Source organism: Crinia signifera, chromosome 5 (genome assembly GCF_055691185.1).
Source record: "Crinia signifera chromosome 5, ASM5569118v1, whole genome shotgun sequence".
NCBI lineage: Eukaryota > Metazoa > Chordata > Amphibia > Anura > Myobatrachidae > Crinia > Crinia signifera.
In genome coordinates, this window is record NC_139221.1 from 16,223,202 (window position 1) to 16,240,702 (window position 17,501).

The 17,501-nt window shown below is 40.6% G+C and overlaps 1 protein-coding gene across 6 annotated transcripts in view; it reads right to left on the minus strand.

Moving 5' to 3' along the window:
• CSMD3 (CUB and Sushi multiple domains 3) overlaps positions 1 to 17,501 on the minus strand; it is a 969,186-nt gene that overhangs the window by 345,835 nt on the left and 605,850 nt on the right. For all 6 annotated transcript variants that reach the window (XM_083186712.1, XM_083186713.1, XM_083186711.1 and 3 more), the window contains 3 exons: positions 11,880 to 12,071; positions 7,494 to 7,632; positions 1,534 to 1,721 (listed from right to left, as the gene is read on the minus strand). In XM_083186712.1, coding sequence (XP_083042838.1) covers positions 1,534 to 1,721; positions 7,494 to 7,632; positions 11,880 to 12,071 — 519 coding nt within the window. The remainder of the gene's footprint in view (positions 1 to 1,533; positions 1,722 to 7,493; positions 7,633 to 11,879; positions 12,072 to 17,501) is intronic.

The window sequence follows — 17,501 nt, forward strand, 5'->3', positions numbered from 1 at the left end:
GTCGACTTTTTATGTGTTGACCTGTTGACTGTTGACCTATACACTGTCCACTTAATGACCCATGCTGGGTGACAACTTCCAGGGATAATGTTGCAGTATGTAAGGCTGTACGTGCCAAACAGTGAATCTTCTGAAGAACACAGCTCCTGAGTTTTGTCATACAGCCATAGTCATATTGGGGCATGAAAGGTTTCCACAGGTCTAAGCTCTGTGGTACAGTATATATAGGAATGCACTGTACAAAATACAGCATAGCCTTGTGCATTATGAAGAGATTTTTGCCTAATTCAAGTGCCTAGTTTGGAACTTGATCGCGAAAGAAGAAGGTGGGAAAAGAAGGTGGGCCCAAAGGCAGCAAGGCCCACCAGGGGATTTCCCCTGTACTCCTGTTGGCCAATCCAACCCTCATGCAGCACTAAGTAGATGGAGCAGTGTCAACAGTTAATTGTGATTGGTCAGAAAGTGGGTGTCATTGGGCAAAGTGGGGAAAAGGTGGAATTGTTTGCGTGTTCAAGGGGAAAGCTTATTTTAACCTAATTTTTGACAAATTTTGAGAGATACACAACCAAGGTGGCCAATAGCTATAGAGGGAAAATCCCTGGTGGGCCCCATCCCCTCCTCCATAGATCAGTAACTTGGTCGGGTAGAGTCATGGATGAACTCGGGTACTTTGGTACTTAGATATATTTTTAAAGAGTTTGAATAGGGTTACACTTAGTACCAGACGGTATTCAATTCAGGGCCTTTTAATTTTGTGATTGTAGCTAGAAGACTCAAAATAGCATTGTAGTTTTAATTTAAATTGTTGTTGTTTTCTTGCACAGGGCCATAACTAGGGTGGTGCGACCTATGCAACCACACAGGGCTCCACAAAGCTGGGGGTGCTTTTCTGGTTCACCCGTCAATTTGTTTTAATCACTCTCACTTGCAGCATCCTTCTCTTTAATGGCCTGGATTACCTGGCCTTCTTATCTCCACCACACATTGTTAAGCACCTTCACTCACACACTCCTTCATTTAAAGCACACATTTAAAAAACGTTTCATAGTGCCCATACATTAGCAAACAGCTCCACGAGTAAGGTGGTAAACTGCAATTTAAAATGTCATGGGTTTAAAACCCGGGTATTTTAAAATGTTTGCTATAAATAAGTAACGTGTGTGTGACTGAAAGTTCATAAATAATGGTACAAGAGAATCGGTGTGAAAATCCAATTTCTTGGGAGTTTTCTGTAAGTATAATTTGTGGGAAGGGGATTCATAGTAATTGCTTTCACCAGGTCGTCAAATATAGCCTTATGTTCCATTATGAAAAATATGGGGGCACCAATGCTTTTTCTGGCCCAGGGAACCAAAATGTCTATTTACGGCGCTGTGTTGCTCGGGAGCATTAGCAAACACCTCCATCTTTCAGTCAACAAGTTGATGTATGCTTGCAACGCAATGTGACTGAATTTTTCATATTAAAAATAAAAAGATAACTTTAATACCTCAATGCATATATTTTAATAAATTATGGGAGATGTAAATTCACCTTTATATTCTAAATGGAAACCAGTGAAGCTAACGGATCCATCACTACGGAAAGCCATGTGCATGTTATTCGAGCTGCTCTCAATTCTCTCCGGCAATTTGCTGTCTTGAAAACTTCCAATTAGGGGACTGTGACCATCCGCCCCATCGTAGATATACAGGAAGTCGTAATTCGGCTCAATACTGAAGCTGTAAAAGAAAAATGGTTCATTGGTGATTTTCTATTACATGATTGACAGAGGTTCCATCTTTAAGAATACTGTACATCTTGCAACTTTATATAAATACATTGCCTGTTTTTCTTTCGTGTGTGTTTTTTACCAAAACCTACGTATATCACTTCGGTGTTTATTTTACTTGCCACATAAAGGGCCTAAATTCAATATAATTCGGAATGGGGATGCAGGGAACGCAGGTGGGCCAAAGTCTGCCGGGGGCTGGCCGGCTGAAGTCACAGGACTAGCGCCGTCCCCTCTTCGGTGGACACCGAAGGAAATAGAAATTGAATAGATAATAAATCATGACCAGCTCCAACAGGAAATAATAAAGTCTACTGTTTGACAGATGGTGAGCATTCCTCATTGTGTCTGGGCTGGCAAATCCCAGCACTGTGTATAATCCATAACAATCACAGATGTTTTTCAAAAATGACTAACCTTTTATAGTGGCAATGCTAAAGAATGGGCAGAAAGCATAGATGTAGGGAGTTTTGAAATACATCCAATAAGTTTTTCCACAGAATAAACCAGGCTGATGGTCATTATCAGTCTATCCAATTACAGTCTATTTTTATCAGCCATAAAATTTCCCATTTATGGGCAATAACACATGAAATCTGTGATAAGTATCCAGACCAATGTGTTATCATGGATTATTTTTCGCAAGCCTGAGGCAGGCAAAGAATAATCCCCGAAAAGTGCCAACATCGGGGCTAATTGGACAGCTTCCCGGCACATCCATTATCCACAGTAGATTATTGCAGATACTGTAATTGGATAACCCTAGTTGACGGAAAATTGAAGGCTGGAAAATCCATTAAGAATCAAAAATATTCTTTTCTACCAAAAACTACGTAGACTGAGGATTTTGCCTTATATTACTATTGTTTTCCATAATCAGAAAATATAGGCTATTGAATTTAAAAACTAGTGTTTATATTCAAAATAAATGGGGCATATTCTCTTCAAAAACAATCTGAAATGCATTTTTAATTTACAAGTCTACTGTACATTTCATGTCATAGCATTTAAGACACTGTCAGACTATGATGCGGCACCTATAGTATGTATACAAGTTAGTGCAAAAGTAAGTTCTTTATGATGACCTGAAAAGCCGTCAGCCAAATTGTCATATGCAAAATATTACTAAACTAAAAAGTTTTCTACAACTACAGTACTAAATAATGCGTTCAGTTTGTTTTTGACCCTTCCAGATACTAGATGCATCTTAATGCCCTGTATCTCCAGTGATTACCCCACATGTAAACACATTTCATAGTCTTCAGCTTTTCTATCATTATGTATGCCTAATTAAAACCCTAGAAAAACAGGTTGGAATATAGTTCCAGAGATAAATAAATAGCCAATCCGAGTGTTCAACCAGAGCTATATGTGGTCTTGTCCCGTTATATAATAAAAGCGGTTATGGTATATGGAATTGATCATGTTTAGTTCGACAATACCATGATCGACCACTAGAGGTGAAAGGCTTCTAGTTAGATTCCTAAACCTGAATGACCGCATGTAGTTAGACCTTGACGAGAGATTGATGGAAGGTAAGCATGGACGAGACCTGGTCTACAGTATCAAGAAGGTCGATACAGGGTTTTGCGCCTTTTTTTGGTGCCGAATGTCAGAGGGGTGCCCGTGCTTCAGGCATGGTGCCTTGCTACGCTTAGCACACTATTTTATTCCTACTCTATGGAAGGTCAACACAAGGATTAGGTTGACAATGGGAACGTCAACAGTCAACATCTCGATATGAGTTTTGCACTTTTTTTTTAGCCGACATGTGCCAACAGGCGGTATTTCATATCCTACCATCCACTAAGGCATTGTGGGAGAAAAACATAGTGTCCGAATCATAGTGCAGTGCAGTGAGCCATGCCAGGGGATGCAGTACAAGGTGTCTATGTGACTATGATCGACATCCGAGACAATTTTTTTTAAACAAAAACCTCATGTCGACCTTTTGATTGTCAACATTCTCATTGTCAACCTAACGCTTGTGTCTAAATCCCAACCATGTTGTTCTTAGCCATGTTGACCTATTTTATGTGTCAACATAAGCTCTGTTGACCTTCAGTTGTTGACCCTATGACTAAAATTAGTTGACCCAATGACCCAAACCTTTATAGGAACAGAGTCATACCAGAATAATTTCTCTTATCACCTGACAAAGGGCATATTCAAAATGTTGAAGGAACAAATTTCTTTTGAGTTTTAAGAAATAACATTTAATTAAGTTATATATTATGTTTTTATATAATTATTTGATCCATATAGTCTTAAATTGAAAAAAGTTGCTTTAAAAATATAGAATAATAATTGTTAATTTTTATTAGTAATAATTTTGATGAATATTTATAACTTGATTAAACTGTATCAAAAATTTTCCGGGTACTTGTTTAGCTTCACGGCAGCACTTCCCAGCAGATCGTATGTAAATCGTATGCAAATCGCCCACGGGATTTGCATACGATTTGCATACGATTCAATCTGCAATGTGATTTAACACAACCCACTATCCACATCAGCCCCAAGCGTGGCGAGCGCAGTGTGCGGTACGCATACTCCTGACCTGTTCATACCCCCACTATCCACATCGGCGTGGAGTAGATTTTTTAAAGTGTGGCGAGCGCAGCGAGGGTCCGCTTAAAACGAGCCCGAAGCGTGGCGAGAGGCCGCGGAATACACGTCAAGTAATCAATGTCCGCTCGCCACGCTTTGGGTTAATTTTCCTTGTCTCCTCGCGGGGCTCGCTGAGCTCCCCACGCTATGGGCTCGCTGTGCTCACCACACTTTATAAAATCAACTCCACACCGACATGGATAGTGGGGGTATGAACAGGTTGGGAAGACCATTACCGCATGCGCTCGCCACGCTTTGGGCTGTCGTGGATAGTGGGGTGTGCTAAATCGCATCGCGGATCGAATCCTATACAAATTGCATGCAAATCATATGCAAATCGTGTGGGATATTTGCATACGATTTGCATGCAATTTGCATGTGATGTGATCTGCTTGGAAGTGCCGCCATGAAACTAAACATGTACCATTTTCCCTACTCTAAACCGACTGCATTTTGTCCTGTCGTGTTTCTTTGTAAGGATATACAATAACTTGTTCTCCAGTGTCATCGGTTTATAACGCCGTCATGTGAATAACATTTGCTTGGCTCTGTGTATCTGTCCCTAAATCCTGAAATGCGATCCAGCAAGTGAGATCATTTTCAATACACAAATGAGTAAGAACTCTATCCATAACGCATGGAAAGTGCTTACATCTGCACTGTAATACCTAATTATTTTCTGATAAGCAGATGTACCCTATTAATTAGGTTTCTTTTCTCTCCTGTCCATCACCAGTTAGCAATGTGGTGATTAAGGATAAGAAATTCATCTGTAATATAGAGCTAATTAACAACCATTCAATTGGGGATACCGCAAACAGACAAAAGCTACAGTTGGAAAACAATCCCTGAACATAATATATATAAACCCCCAGACATGTCTCAATGTCCAAGCCAATTTAATCACCTTGTAAAATATTACTTGCATGCAGTGTGCTTGACTTTGGTAATCCATTGACTCAAGTTTGTTTCATTTATTTGTACTTTGGGCCTGTGTCAGGTTAATTTGCTAAGCAGTATAGATTGGCTGCTTAGCAAGCAGGTAAGCGCCACCTGCCAGGAAAGCGAACGCAAACCCCCTGCCACCAATGTCCTCATCTGCATGCGAATGGATATGGACGCTTAAACATCCATTCGTATGCGGCCATAAGGGCAAAAAATAATTTAATGGTCGCCGACTATTGAATGTTTTTTTTCTCCGTTCACAAATAACAGTAAGTCTAGGCTGACTTTTGTTTGGCTCGGAGATGTCCGAATTCAGGGCGGGCACTGAAGTCATGTGATGTCAGCCGCCCGCCCCGTGCAGGGTTTAACTCGCCTGCATTTGCATGGAGATGCCCAGTGTTTTTCAGGGCACACCCATCATTTTTGTGGGCATGCCCAAGAAACACTGGGACAGCTCCCTGCCCCCCCTCCCCCGATCTGTGCAAAATCGCACAATGGGTCTGCACATGCTTATGTATGCACAGACCTGCATCATCGGTCCCCCAATGAATACGCTTATTAGCGTTCAATCGTTTTGTAGAGCCTCACTTGTAAGAATTATAGCTGTTCATATGTGGTTCAACACTTTGCATTGCCCCCCAACCAATTATATCTTACCCAATAATTTCCCAGCTAAGATCTCAGTACAGGGAGTCTGCAGAAAAATGGGAGATGAGGCGTATGTACGTCTGAGTATCACATGAACCACGGGTAGCCCACACGATTAACTTCTATTATTCCATCAATGTAGGGTAGAGGGTTTAACATTTACTGCTTTCATATTAAGAAAGCAAACAACTACGTTACACATCTAAAATAGCACATAAATTGATTAAATTGGTACTAATGTAGGCATTAGAAGAGGAAAATCTGTATTCAAGATATATTTACAAGGATTGTTTAAATTGATTGCCAACTAAGCGCACAAATGAATTAAAATTATATTGGTCAGTTTAAAAAAAAAATTAAAAAGTTAAAAAAAACTTTCAATCTGTTGCAATTGTCAAAGAAAAATACTTTGTTTTGGGATAAATCGGTTTTCTCTACCACACCAGCTCAATCACAGTCTCTCATAACATTCCAAATAGCTAAAATATTTTGGATATATAGTAAGTGAATATCCCATTAGGCATGTGCGCCATTTGCCTAGGGGTGGTACTTGTTTGGGGGTGAAACTTGGATGTTTGTGGTGGTACTGTCAGGCCAAAATTGTACCAGTAACTACAAAACAATTCCATTTTACAGTACCATATGCCATCTTGAAGTGTAAATGTGTAGGGCATGCACATACTGCCCCTGTTAGCTCCCAACTTAGTAAATACATATATATATATATATATATATATATATATATATATATATATATACATAATAAAACAAAAACATAGTTAGTGGCTTTATTATTCTACTAAACTGGCTATTATCAAATTAGGGCTTATAACTAATAATCAATGAATGTAATAAAATTAGGCAAAGGGGACATCCGTTATTATTGTGCCTGGGGACACCCTCACCCCTAAATTTGCCCCAGAGTAAGACAACTTAAAATTTCAAAGCACAGCATGGAGGACATCACTTAAGACGTCTCAAAATGCATCCACCATGGTATATAAATGATTACAATTATCTAGAATTTTTTATTCAATTTTTGAAAAACAATAATAATAATAATAATAATAATAATAATAATAATAATAATAATGATGATAATACTAATAATACTAATGTGTTTAATTATTAACATAATTATTATTACTATTATTATTGTTATTATAATTATTATGCATAATAATAATTATTAATATTAATTCTTATATTACAAATTAATAGATACACTAAAGCAAGTATTTACCGTTTCAGAACATTGCTAGATTTTGGCAAACCAGTTTGATGGTATATGTATCAAAAACTTTATAATCTTACAGTTTATATAAATAACACCAGAAATATAAATAAATAGAGATGGAGAACTGAGACACTAAAATTGTTGCAGAACTACAAGGAATACCGTGTCCTGCTCGCTACCGTGACATGACATTTGCCTAAAGCCGAGTGTTTTACTTTGGAGTTTTATGTATCACAGCACAAAGGTTATGTGTGCAGGACGATATCTATTTTTAAGACTTACCTGATGAAAGCCAAGGAAATCACATAATCCGGATTGACTGTAATAGTCCAGTCACAGTCTCTGCTGTGTGGATACGGGTGAGGGAAGTTTGGAGATAAAATAAATCCGGCAGAGCCAGTAAGATTGCCCCCACATGGAGCTGGAAAAAAAATGGATGATATTATTGCCGGATGCAGCACAAACTGCAGTATGTTTACACAAATATTAGTTATTTGTCCTATTTGTGGTTTACGGAGATGTGATGATGCATGAGTATTTTACCTGAAAGTCAATGATTTTATCACATAACATGTAAGAGAAGGAGATGATGAACTTTGATGTTTTGTTAACAATGTTTTGGCTAACATTGGGGCCGGTTCCAGACAATATGGCCCCTGTGATAACAGTAAAAATTTGCTGTGGCCCCCCAATTTTTTCGTTGTGCTAAGCAGTTTTGTGTCCTCACAGGCAAAAAGTTGTGTCCTCACAGGCAAAGGCATGACCTCACAGGCAAAGGGCATGGCCTCACATCCATCCTCAGATACTTCTAAATCAGGACAGGCTGCCATATTATGAAGCTAATACTGTAGACCAGGACTGTTTAGCAGCTATGGAACCAGAACTCTATGGTTGCCGTGACTGTGAGGCTGCTGGCAGGCGCTCAATTACATACTGTGTATCAACATGAGTTTTAATCTTTACTTACTGCTGGGAGGGGGGCTGTGGCTGGCTCTGCTCAGGCTGTAAGCTGGCTAACTGCAGTGCAGGGAATAGCGAGGGGAATGATGACTCATCCCTTCAACCCACCATTCCTGGGTTTGAAGAGATCATGATGTCATCCCCAGCAGGATGAGCGGGATCAGTAAAAAAGGGCACAGCACCCCTAAAAAAATCGCCACTGCCTCAAAGGAGACAGTTGTGAAGGATACTAGAGCACTAACATCCTTTACAACTGTCGCCAATAAGTTGGCAGCCATTTTTGGAGACTTGACACTTTCAACAGTTTTCTGTGTGAACAGCCAGACCACAGGTAATAGACACTGGTCGCGCGTGCTCCATTCAATTACTCTGCTCTCCTGGCACTAGAGATGGCCCTGGCTAACACACTGTACAAATACAGATGGAGCCACCCTCAGTACTGCAAAGTGCTCGCCAGATCCACCTAGCTGGCAAGTGGCGGAGGGTGGTGATGTGCAGACTGGCAGACGGAGACGTGCGAGCAGCTCACTCGCTCACGTATTCCCGTCAGCAAGGAGACAAAGAGCGGGGACAGGGTGCTTCCTTGCCCTTCTCTGCTTCAGGGAGAGAGGCAGGTCATCTCACAGAATGGGGCACGTAAGCATCTTGTGCATATACACCCCATTCTGTCAGGCTCCGTCGGCTGGTGGGGGGGGGGGGGGGAGACAGCTCATGTCGATAAAATCGATCTGTACCTGTTATGTGTGTATATGTTTATGTTCTTGTCCCACCACTAGGGGTCATCAGGCACCTTTGGACTTGTTGTTCAGACTCTAGAATCTGGGGAATCAGGTGCCTGGTGACGCCTAGTGGTGGTACAAGAACATAAACACAGACATAACAATAACTCATACTGTATGTTTACTGTAATGAATATATTAACTTACATTTGCAGATTTTATTTTGGGCATCAAATTAAAGATGTTTATCTGTTCACCTGGATGGTCTTTACTATATTTGCTAGTCACCAGCCTTGCAATGAATACTAGCCACCAGAAGGAGGCTTTGAATGAATTGCTAAATTTAACGAGAGAAAAGGAAAGTTCTTGCTGTTTACTAGCCACCAGAATGATGCGCTACTGTATATGCTGGGCAACATGCTAGTTATTGCTGGGCTGGTTTCAGTATGCATGACTGGCGGACAGGCTGCCTGCGGTCCAGAGACCAAAAGCAATATCCCACTGAACAGAATCCCAACAGGACCTAGGTAAGTATACGTACCCTCTACCACTACCCTTCTAACTATACCTACTTGCAGCCTAAGCCATATCTTCACCCCACAGTATAACCCTTACCATACCCATTAGTGCTCAACCCTATTTGTCTCCTACAACCGCTTAACCCTAACACTCCCCCTTGGTACCTCACCCTATCCAACCCTATTAGTAGTGTATAACCCTAACACCCCCCCCCCCCCCCCCTTCAGCCTACTCATATCCTCCCATCCATAACACTAACTCCCTCCTGGTACCAAAACCTTACCCCTTTGCTCACCTTGTGTTGCCGTCTACTGGAATGCCAGCATTAACATATCCACTGATGTCAGGATTCCGGCACTGGTGTTGTGGCTACCGGTAAGGATTCTGGCACCAGGATTTTGACTACAGGCAACCTGATTGCTGTTTATTTATACTAGTCACATGAATGAGTCTCAGTTGAATATGCCAGAAACAATGAGAGTTGCTGATCTGTATGCTGGGCACCAGAAAGGATTTCTGCCATGTATACTAAGATATACTGTGTATTGATTCAAATGACATGCCCTGTGTGAAATAGCATTCATACAGTATGGATGGTTGTTTAATGACGGTGAACAAACAATCATCAATAATTTATTCAATCTTGGAAAGTATTTCTGCTGAGAAACACAACGAAACCTTTTGGCAGAAGTATGTGATTAAATGCAATCATTTGGGCAATGAGTGAATGCTGTCAATGTGTCAGTCTGTCAATGAGCTCTGAGGAGCTGATAAGGAATGAACTCATAGAATGTACATGATATCACATTAGCACCGAATTGCCCTTTTCTGCAGAGGATTTCGAATTTAATGAAATATAAATACTCATTGTCCTTATGTCGTGTTTCATAAAGATTTAAATTGGAGCATTGGCCAATATTTAGCAGACGCACTGGTCAGCTGTGTAGAACGTTTATGCTCTTTCATCGCCAAAGGTTTAGGGAAAAGAAAAGAAGTGTCGGAATATTCAGAATAAATAAGGCAAATACAGTTTAACATTCTTTACATTTATCATAGGGGATTGTGTTTCTCCTGGCTTGACAATGACAATGTTATTATATATTTATTATATATTTTTGATATCACATGTTAAAAGATAAGATTGCAATATTGATGTTGACATGTTCAAAATGTTGGCATCTGAAACTATCCACATGTGAAATTATAAAAGAGAGTAATGGAAGGGGAGGAAGAAATGGAGGGGAGAAAAGAGTGCAGGAAGGGGCAGCGCAAGGGGCAAGGGGGAGATAGAAGGAAGAGAACAGGGAGGGTAATAATTGGAGAGCGTGGGAAGAGAGGGGGATAAAGAGGAGGTTGAGGACAGGAAGGAAGAGAGTGGGAGAACAGGGGGAGAGAGGTGGACAAAGAAATAGAGGGGTATATGGCAGGAAGTTCCCCTTCAGGGAGGAGGGGAAAGTGAGGTTATGGGGGACACTGAGGGTGAGATAGAGCAGCAGAGAGGTGGAAGAGGGAAACAGAGGGGGGAAGTAAGTGGTAGAGCAGAGGGGGGAGAGGAGAGAGGAGAGAAGAGACAGGGAGGCAGTGGATTGGAAGAAGGGGGGGACAGAGATAGAGGAGGAGAGGACAGGGAGGGGGATAGAGGGAGAGCATAGGGTTAAAATGGAGGGTGGAAGATAAAGAGGCAAAGACAGGGAAGGAGAGAACAGGGGGAGAGAGATGGAGGTGACAAAGAGAAGGGATATGGCAGGAAAGGAGAGCAGGCAGGAGAGGGGGTGAAGACTGGGAAGGGGAGAGCAGTAAAGTGAGCACAAACCAAGGCAACCCTGCAAGTGTCCCTAAGCACCCCAAGGTGCCATAGCACACATTTTTGGGAACCACTGCCCTGTACAATTTATTTTGTATTTTTATTTTGCATATTTATTTAATGAGATAAGTTGAGTTTTTGCCTATTACAACTTGGCATGGCTGGTTGCGCATGTTTGTGTGTGTGTGTGTGTGTGTGTGTGTGTGTGGGGGGAGATATTGGGTATCAAAGGTTGGGGAGAGATAAACTAAAGAGAGATAAAGTTCCTACCAAAAAGCCTCTGTCAGTTTTCCAACATAACCATTAACACAGTAGCTGATTTACCGGAACTTTATCTCTTTCTATTTTATCTCTCACTGTGGTTTAATAGATCTCTCTGACACATGGTCATTTATAGAGTACATTGTATAAATGATAGTGACAATCTGATTGGTTTCTATTAGCTGTCTTCTTTATAAGTTTGATACATCCTTGCCATAGTAGTGGATAGACATCTATGTATCTGATATGCATTCCATGAGTCCATTTTATGTTTGCTAATATAAATATCCAAAAATTGAATATTCAAAAACACAACTCAAGCCACTCTGTAAAGCAACATAATGAAACCGTAAATGAAATATATTGCATTTATGCATCAATGGCTGTGATTTGAGAGAACCTTACCTATACACGACGGGGGACTGGGCTGCCAAAAGAACCGATTTTCAACTTGGATGCAAGTAATTCTTTCCTCTCCTTGTAACTCATAGCCAGGATCACACTGGAAAATAACAGTATCTCCGGGTTCTCGACCATCCCCATTGCGAGTTCCGTTCATTGGAACCCCTGGGTCTCGACATGCTGTGGCTATGGAACCTACATAAAAGAAAAAAGCAAGAAGTTAGTATTTTCTTTACACTATTGCTCATTCTGCTTTTTGTTTCCAATAATTCAGCGGTTCCCAACCTTGGTCTTAATCTACCTCCAGCGGTTCACGCGAGACATGTTGCCAGTCTGTGCAAGCATATGTGCGAAAGTACGTAAGTGCAGACCCAATGTGTGAATGCTTTTGGTGAGCGGGGGAGGTGGGGAGTGGACAGGGGGACACCCAATCCCCATGAAAATGCTGGGCATTACGCAGGCCGGCCATTGCCTGCTTGGGGACGGAGGCTGATGTCACATGATGTCAGTGCCCGCCCCCTGATTGTCCATCTTCGGCCAGATGACAGTCAGATGGGACTTGAATGATTTTTCGCCCGTATGCGAAAGTATGTGTTTTGGTAGGCAGAAAAATTTATGTTTTTTTTTTTTTTATCTGCCAGTAGGAGAACTATTTTGTACTATAAGTGTCATTTAGTTATTGGGGAGCTGAGTATCGGCGCGCTCATTACTATGGCTGCAAACTGATAATTAGATCCCCCAGTGGCAGGGGCAGATTAACAATGGGGTGTATGGACTGCAGCTTTAGGCTACAGTATTAAAATAGGGCCATCATTATGAAGGCATGAAGTCAACCAGCCAGCCCGCAGTATCACAATTGTTTTTTTATTTTTTCTCACAACAGGATAAATTATTTACTTCAAATATTTATGGAGACATTGATGCTACTAGTGTAGGGAGATTGTACACACTAGCCACACCCACTACACACTAGCCACACCCACGCAGAGCTAATCACAGCCCATGCACTCCTTAAAACAGGCCCTTGATCATTTTCAGCTCCACGCCCACCTGTTCTGTAATCGGCCTCACCCAGTAGAATATACAGTAAAGTTTTTGCATGGCTGATCATTGCAGAATGTATTAATTGTATTACCCCTATAAAGTTATCTGCGCTTTGGCTGTTCTGCAAGGTGTGGCTATTAAATAATGAGACTGTACTTTAAAAAAAAAATAATCACACTGTGTAAGCTAAAATGGAGTGGGGGTGCATTGACTTTGGAATATCCCAAAATATCCCAAAACTGTTTTGATGTCACAAAGCGTTCGGAATACGGTATGTGTGATTTTTCTGTGCATGATTAAAATGCTTAGTGCACAAGCAGAGCAACTTGCTTACTTCAAATTTTTATTTATTCCCCTTTTACACAGAAAAGCAAATTACCAGCTTAAACATTTTATACCCAGTTATTTGCTGTTCCTTTTCTTGTGTGAATGGGTCAACCCGGGTTGAAATTCCTGGGTCTTCAACCCAGGAATTTACCAGGGTCGAAGACCCATTAATTTGAACTCGGGTTGACCCTTTCACACAAAAGAAGTACCCCTGTTAATCAGCAAAGTACTGGGTAGAAATGTTTAACCCGGTAATTTGTTTTTCTGTGTGAAAGGAGGTTCAGGCAGGGAACTGCAAAATAACCTTGCACTCGTGAAAGCTTGGATTTATGGATTGTCTGTCTGAAAGTGGTATAAGATTGAACAAAATGCCCTTCAAATCTTTCCATATGCTACACGAAGCTTTTGGGGGAGATGGTATGCCACATGTCTTTTAGTGGCACAAAATATTTAGTAATGATCGTGAGGATGTCAAAGATGTCAAACATCCCAGAAGGCCGTGCACATGAGCATCAACCGAGCATCCAAAAGATAGCAGAAATGGTAAACATCAACTGAGGAAACAGTTAGACAAGTTTTGCATCAAGATCTTGACATGGTTCAGTAGGAGTCCCCCCCCCCACACACACACACACACGACAGAGTAGAGAGAACAGGCATGATATTACTAAGCCCAGCTCCCCAATAGGTCATTAGGGGTGTTGGAGCCAATACGATACAATTCGATTAAAATGGCGTCATTTTGGTTCTGCCCATTCCCAACAGATCTTCAAATCTTGTCAATAGGACAATAGATTGCAGTGATAGAGCAACCTTCATACTCACAAGACCTAGCACCTTGTTGCTTTTTTCTTTTCCCTAATGTCAAATATGAACTCAACACAACCCATTTTGCATCGGTTACCTAGGTAAAGAAGTAAACGTGAGATGAGCAGCGACAGCGAGACTTTGACCGATGGAAAATAAGAATGCAGCGGAGTGTGGATGCAGATAGGGAGTACATAGAAGGCGAAAAGAGCTAAAATGCACTTACAATTCTTAAATGTTAATGATAGAATCTAATTACTAAATAGGCAACCCTTCTATCTACGTCACTGCAGAGACTGCATAGAGAAAAAAAAAACGTTTCAACTTCAGAAACATTGAAAAATAGAAATTGTATGTTTGTTAAAGCCTATTGACCATGAAATGTTGCTGGTCTCTGCATTGTCTTCTTCTGTCTCGGCTACTCCATCAGTTTTCATTTTGAACTTATAAACAGTTGAGCAGACACTTCTCTTGTTCTGTATACTGAGCGCTACAGCGTGTTCAATACCTGTTTTTATTCTACATGAATAGCCAATCGCACAGTACATCTTGTTCTTTGTGCTGCATTCATATCTCAGTCGCTGTTATTATTCTATATGTCCAGAGGGCTGTTGAGCACCACTCCCCTTATATTGTATTAGCCTGTAACAATGGCTGTTATCGTGTATGTATGGATGGCTGGATAATCTCACGCCTAGTACTGATAGCTATATGTAAAGATGTATATCTTTTGCCTGCATGGACAATTGTACATAGTTATGTCGGGCAATATTCTGAATGTCTTTTGTTCATGTAACATGAACTATTATACTGTATATATCGCAACTGTCCAGATTTTCAGGGACAGTCCCTTCTTTGGGACTATCCTGATAGACCAACCACAGGCAGCAGTGTCTGGTCACTCCTCTGTTTGCGGTTAACTACGCATTTCTTGGTAGCAATTGGTGGTGTGACACCCCCCCCCCCCAAAAGCAGCCATGCTGCACATTTACTTACATGTGCATAGTGCTACAAGGGCTTGTCAATGGAATATCGGGCTAGGCAGAGTTGTTTTCATATGGTTTTCTTGCACCAAGGATTGTGCTGATGCATATGTCAATTGATAATGATGACAACTGTTGATTTTAAGGGTGTGTATAGTGGCAATAGGGTCATATAGCATATTGACAAAACATCGACACAAGCAAATGACCGGCATGGCAATCATCAACACATGAAAAGGTCACTGTGAGTTTTTAATAATATTTTCTTTCTTTTTAGACCTTTTCACACATTCCATCGACTATTTGGAGCCCAGCGAAATGAGCCATGCAAGGGTATGGGCTGCACTAATTGACACAAAAAAACGGTGAAAAAACGGTGAAAATCTCTGTTGACCTTTTCCAGTCGACATATTGCTTGTGTTGACCTTTTTGTCAACAGGCCTTGTGTATGTTGACATTTTGGTGTTTACCTATTGTCTTCCGGCCTAGACACTATCTGCCCAGTTGATCCACACCCATTTTTTTTACCATGCATGCACAGAGGGACTCATTCAGATGTGGTCACAATGCTGATTTGGCAGCAATAGTTTTTATTGATGAAATGTGCGGCAAAAACCACCCGACAAGAGTACGGAGATACCCACCAAAGCCTTCGCAACATGCTCAGCAACTGTGTCCTCTGTTGCAACCACCACACAGAGGCGAGGAGCTTATTTTTATATTGCAAAACAGTTTTTTTTTCAGGTTGGAACAGCCAAATGCAAATTCATTCCAGGGACTGACGGTGCGGCTCTGCGCATGCGTATCGGTGAATATACAGTATACAAATGGATGCTGTGTGAATGACTTTTGAGAACTGTCACAGTCGCCGAGGCGTTTGCACAGAGATGTCGGACAGGGGAGGCAGGTGCATGGGGAGGCCCAGTGTTTCCACGGCATGTTCAGAAAAGCTGGGGGTGCACCCATAAAAATGCTGTGTGTCCCTTTTGTGAACGCTGGTGGGTCGAAGCCTGCACAGGTCGGCCATTTAGGAGTTAAATGAAAGTCAATCTAGACTGACTTATTTGACAACACCACAAAAATCATTCGATGATCAGCGACCATTTATTGATTTTTATTGGCCGTGTGCTCGCATGTGAACGGATGTATAAGTGTTCACATCATTCGGGGTGGGCGTTCCTTTGCTAAGCAGCGAACAACCACTGCTTAGCGAGCTGGCCTGAATGAAGCCCTATATGCAATTTATTTATATTGAATATGTTAAAACTAATTCTAAGTGAATCATAATTTGCATATGTGAATTTTTACATGCAATACGGAAGATGAACATTGACATACGGTGTATTGCCAGTCTTTAGACAATGTCATATAAATGTATATATCCTGAGGGTGTTAAGTCTAAATTCAGTAAATACATCATAGTTAATGATCTCCCTTTAGAAAAAAAAAAATCAAATAAATCTTTAACATTTTGAATGACAAAATCTAATTAGAAAAACATGATATTCACACATTAATGTGACATGTAATTAGCAAAGTATACATTCAAAGGAATTAATTTTATTGAATCTGCACATCAAAGTGATAATTACTGACACTTTTATGTAGGTTTAGCAAAATGTAATTAAAATGTGAAAATAATTCTGCCAATGACCATAATTTAGTGGATTTGCAAATAAAATAACCTTTTCCTGAATCAGATACAAAAACTGCACAGAATTTTCTTCGTCCAAGTTACTATAATACCAGAGCAGAAAACATGCTTGCATTTGGTGTAAAATATAGAATATCATTGAAAGATTAAAAATAAACAATGCAAATTTGCTCATTTTAAATAGAACTTAACCTCTATATATTAAGCTCAAAGGGATAACTGCAGTTTTTTCTTTTTTTTTTTCAAAAGCGGGTGGGTTGTGGTACCCCCATTTATATGCAATGCATCATTACATTTATGATTGTAATTAGGGTGGCTGTCCCTTTCTCTGCAATCACAAATGTTATCCCGATTTTAATTTCCAATTGCCATTGTTTGAAAACCATAGCTATTAAAGCTAGACCCTCTTACAGTAGTTGTAAATTACATTATGCAATTGTAGCCTGTCGACTTCACTTATGCAATTTTTATCAGAAAAGGATGTGACGATATGCAGTGATAAGAATTTTTTTCTATATTTCCAAATAAGATACTTTTGGCCTAGGAGTGCCTTGAAATAATTTTTGATACTCTATGGTGCTGTGATTCAAAAAGTTTGGGAACCACTGGGTTAGACTACAGGATTGGAAGGTTAGGATAAGGCACTAGGGGGATGGCTAGGGTAAGGCTACAGAAGGAAAGGGTTATGATTAAGCACTAGGTAAATCATTAGGATTAGGCTACAATAGGGGAGAGTAGGCAATAGGAAGGAAGATTATAGTTAGGTACTAGGTGAAAGGTTAGGGTTAAGCTCCAAGAGGAAAGAGATAC